At 33.2% G+C, this 5,000-nt stretch overlaps 1 protein-coding gene across 2 annotated transcripts in view; it reads right to left on the reverse strand.

Moving 5' to 3' along the window:
• The window catches only part of LOC113818966 (zinc finger matrin-type protein 3), a 6,329-nt gene that overhangs the window by 681 nt on the left and 648 nt on the right, over positions 1-5,000 (reverse strand). Inside the window, exons 2-3 of one of the 2 annotated variants that reach the window (XM_070119617.1) lie at positions 4,360-4,452; positions 1-1,824 (exon numbers count right to left, since the gene is read on the reverse strand). The exon at positions 1-1,824 is cut by the window's left edge and continues 681 nt beyond it. In XM_070119617.1, the coding sequence (XP_069975718.1) occupies positions 1,724-1,824; positions 4,360-4,452 (194 nt within the window). In that variant the 3' untranslated portion in view covers positions 1-1,723. The remainder of the gene's footprint in view (positions 1,825-4,359; positions 4,453-5,000) is intronic. The other variant, XM_070119618.1, reaches the window with a different exon arrangement.

Raw genomic sequence — 5,000 nt, forward strand, 5'->3', positions numbered from 1 at the left:
GACAAAAGAAAGATATAGGAAGAATGAACACAGAATGAAAGGGGTACGGATTACAGACAAAAGAAAGATACAGGAAGCCCTGACATCTACGGGCTGATAGCCTATGCCAAGAAAGAACAAATATATTTCCACTCTCATTAACAAGCACTTAAAATCATCCATGCATTTAAGGGGACCAGCAACAAGGCCTAAATCCCTTCAATGCCGACTCCAGACACCTACAGTTCTGTTCATAAAAGATTTTCTCACTCTGCGATGAAATTTATAAATATTAATTCTGCACCTCTGTCTTCTATGCAACAGCAAACACTGTAAAAGCCTGAGATAAATAAATAAGTAAAAAAATTAAAATGGAGAACACACAGGCAATGGCAAGAGGATAGGCAGTTTTGTACCATACAAGAAACACATTCTTCCTAGCTGAAACAACATAACTACATTTCCTCAGCAATTGCCTTACAAACACTGCAATCTGCACCTGCAATCAAAAGTTCTTCTACAGTGTACTGAAAACAGCTGTGCATATTACAATATGGATTCCACACATGCAACCTCCTCCCTTATCTGTAAACTCATGTATGCGGCATGAGAGAGCGAACACAAACTTCAGATCACTTTGGTAATGTAATAAGTAATAGTACACATTTATCACAAAACAATGAGCATATGGGGTAAGGCGCCATGTGTTATGCTGTCTATATTCCGGAATTTTTTTGCCTAAATATAAATGATATAGTAAATCAAGTATCTACTGCAGGAGTTCTCTTAAAAGTTATTCTTTATTGTCATGAGTTAACCGGTATCTTCTTTTTTCTTTGTTTTGAGGTTATGGTTTGAAACAACTATTGTCAAAATGCCATTACTCTGAATCCTAAGACCAAAATACCTGATAAACAGAAGCTATTCTCAAGGAAATGAAAAAAAAAGAATAATAAAAGAAAAGTGTAGAAGGGGGGAAAAAGTACAGATCACAATGAAAAGAAATACATGTTGATCATTCTAGATCCAAGTATGCAGCAACCTTTTAGTAACTAGTGTGACTATTTCAGAACCTAAGAACTTGTGTTATAGAACCTTTCAAGAGTTCTAAATTTTCCCTTTTATATCACAGATGGTTCACAGTGACTCCTTCCCCATATTCTGGGGTCACAGTCAGTAGCACAGCATGAGGGACACGTCTCAACAGCACCCAAACAACAAAGTCCACAAGCATTTCTCTCTTAGCACTTGGGGTGGTCCAATGAGAACCTGTAAGCTTTCCTCTGAGCAATTTTTTCCTTACCATCAATCTGTGTCCCTTTTTGACAGCTAGCATTTTAAAACTTTTTCACTGCAGTTCTTTCTGAATAACAAACTAATACATTCACTTTATTTCCACTTGATCAAACTCTCTCTCATTCATAACAGTTCTCTTACTTATTTTTTCAGTAAAAGGTCATCCTTTGTTATATACTGATTACAAAACGTCATTATTCATTCTTTCCCAGTTCTCTGGTTTCTCAAGTGTACAATTCCTCATAAAATGTTCCTAGCATTGGGGGTTTAAAATCAACTGAGCCACAATTCTAAAGAGACATTTACACAATTTTTGGGATCTGAACCTTCCAGACCTTTCTAACATCCAATATAAAAAACTACAAAACAAACAGCTGTGTGAAACAATGTACATTATGTACATCCCGTCCTCGCATGTTACTCCTCGGGTTACCCTGGTGACTTCTCTTTACTTGACTCTCCGCGTCTTGTGTTTCTTGGACTCTACATGTTGAGCAAACTGACTCTCCGAGTTTAGCGTGAGGTCGCAGGGAGCACAGTAATACTTACCTGGAAGGAAGATCACAGTGTCAAAAATTGATGGAAAAAAAGGAAACAACAAAAAAGTATTTCAGTAAAAAGATTGTATTCTTTCTTTACAAAATATGTATCTTTCACTTACAATTAATAGTGGCTTTAAAACAGAGCAAATAAAATCTTCAAAAACATAATAATTGACATAACTAGCAAAACAAAACAAAAACATCAAAACACATTAAAGAACTGAACACTCTGTGCTTGAAAATCAAATACATACTTTCCTATTTCTAAAATCCAATCTATGAACAAAACAAAATATCTATATCAATATCTATATCTATTTATACATATATATATACACATATATATGTACATATATATATATATATATATATATATATATATATATATATATATATATATATATATATATATATTCACCAATCAAATAAAACAAAAAGATTTAGTAAAGCAACCACCAAGTAAACTGCTTCTTAACTTCAAACTTGAAAAACAAGACACTGTTTCATGAACACAAAACATGCATATGGGCGTGTCTGAAAATTTTTGAAATGAATCAGTCTGCAATGAATATGGCACCACTGTCCACTGAATGACATGGTAAAACCAACTCCTTGAGAGGTCTTCTAAATTCCAGACATTTAAGCTTTCTAACAATGAAAAAAAAATTTTTTTAACTTTTTAATTCTTAAAACATCTGAATGACTAAATAATGGTATATCTCCTAAATAGGAGGCATTCATTAAAACCAAGTTGGGTCTGACTATTTTCATCTTTTATCAATCAATTAATTTATTCACCTATCTATCTTGCAATTCCAGTCGATCTCCAACTCATACTTTTACAGAACATTCTTCAAAGTCAATATGAAAACCTCTTTGGTCCTTAATAAAAATTAATGACGGATAATGTTCAAATTAGCAAACAAAACATAGCACCTTTGGAATGCTCAGAACTACATAATAAGATAACAAAGTCAAAACAGACTAAAAACCCTATAAACAAAACTACAGTAGGATAAAAACTGTAAAATAAAAACTGTTCAATTTCTACACTTTCAACAAGATACTCTTTATTTCCTTGATTTGATGATATTACTAAGGCACAAGAAATATGTGACGAGAAATTCTGGAACAAATCCGTCTTCTATGGCGATGAGTGGTCATTGTCTTGTGATGAGGTACAGTTAATATCAAAATGGGAGATTCTTGTTAATCAAAGCATCCAGACTTCTCATGAAATACACAGGAACCATTTATGTAAATGAGTATCCAATACTGCTTCTTGAAATCTTATTGGTAATACTTATACTGCTTATTATTGAAAGCCTTCCAAAGTATCTGTTGTACTAGATGGGCTATACTAATTGCCAATTTTCAATTGGCAAATAATAGCTGCTAAAACTATCCTAAGTATGAACACATAGTGGCAGTTATCTTTTATTTATCACAATAGCAAGACTTTTTCTAGCTCTCAGTAGAATCAATATATGGTATTGTGGTATATAATGCCCACTTACTGATAAAAGGAACGGCATTCTGAGGTCTTAAAAGTAAATCCTGTAATATACACTTTCCTCTTAGCATATTGTAGCATCCAAGAAACACTATCAGCCTAGGCAGTTTAAGAATATATCTCTACATTTCCTTCTCCGATTAAAAAATCCAAGAGCAGCTAATTCATTTCACAATTTACTTAAATATCATCATAAAACATCTGATTTCACCTTCAGCTAATAAATAAGCCTAAATCCATCTTAAAATACAGACAAGACCATCAAAAAGTAAGAAATAATCCATCCACTATAACTCATAGAACAAATAACCAGACTATCATTCTACTGCAAATTCACACACATAAAACAATTTTACTTTAGATTAATAACTAAGCTACAGTACTGCACATGTCAGAATACCAGATAGAGTCTGGGCCACTAAAAATTCCCACGAAAGCAAGAGTTTCCTTTCACCAAGTTTAACATTTAGATCTTAACTGTCTGTGGTTTAATAATTATTGTATTATAAATCTCTAACATACCTGAAAATAAGAACACAGCAATTTTAGCTGATTTTCAAAAATATAATTATGTAGGTTAAACCCTATGTTCAACCCTGTTTTTCAATTTTGGGATTTCTTAAACAACCAATTGCCTTACACGACAACATATACAGTACACTAATAAAATTGTGCTCAGATCATTCCAATTTCTAACCTTAACTTCACTTCCTAAACCTTCAGGATGGTTTACCCCAAATACTTAAAATCCCCAGGATACTTTATCATATAAACTAACAACAATACTCACACTTAAAAAAGAAAAAAATAATCATTAGCCTTCTTTTCTAGGACTCAAAGACAATTAATTTTCAAACTTCACCCTACGAAAGAGCCTATGGAAATGCACACATCCCTTTCTGAAGATCTTGAAGAAAAAGCTAATCCTCCTACCAAGAGAGACAGAAGACCTCGAATAAAAATCTAATCCTCCTACTATGAGAGACTATCCTGCCCTCGTATGCCTATCGTTTCCCCTATCCTAGGTACCTGAGGGTGTCCTGTAGATGGAGAAATCCTTTGACTTGGGCTTCTTCACCTCATCAGCTTTTATCACACTTGCAAGAATGCTGTCTGTCGGCCCTAAGGAGAAAAAGGGAGAGAAGGGAGAAAGAACAAAAGTTTAAAAAAACAAAAATTATCAATATACTGATAAGTTATTGAAGATGCTATTTTGTAATGTATAAATTTACTTTTTAGTTTAAAGCTGATAGTCAGTTCCATTCTTCCGTGTTCATATTAATAAATGTAGAAAAGGTATGCTTGAAAATTAATATCTTCCTAATACAAGAGATGCATTTGACCGGTTTTGAATACATCTTCCTCAGATATACTGTATTTCTGATGAAGATATATTTGAAACCGGTCAAATACATCCCTTGCATTATGAAGATATTCATTCTCAATCATACCATTTCTGCAGTTCATCTCTAATTTTATCAGAAACGTATACTTTATTATCATTTCTTCCTCTGCAACAAAAGAATTAAATCTCATAAATTATTCTAAAACTGTTGCCTATGTAAAGCATCTGGCCATAGACTGCATTACGGAAAAATGAAGGAAGCCTTGATGACAACAGACAAGGTAATTGATTAATGTTCCCATCAATAAAATCAACCAAACTGTCA

The sequence above is a fragment of the Penaeus vannamei genome, unplaced genomic scaffold, assembly GCF_042767895.1.
Source record: "Penaeus vannamei isolate JL-2024 unplaced genomic scaffold, ASM4276789v1 unanchor410, whole genome shotgun sequence".
Taxonomy (NCBI): Eukaryota; Metazoa; Arthropoda; class Malacostraca; order Decapoda; family Penaeidae; genus Penaeus; species Penaeus vannamei.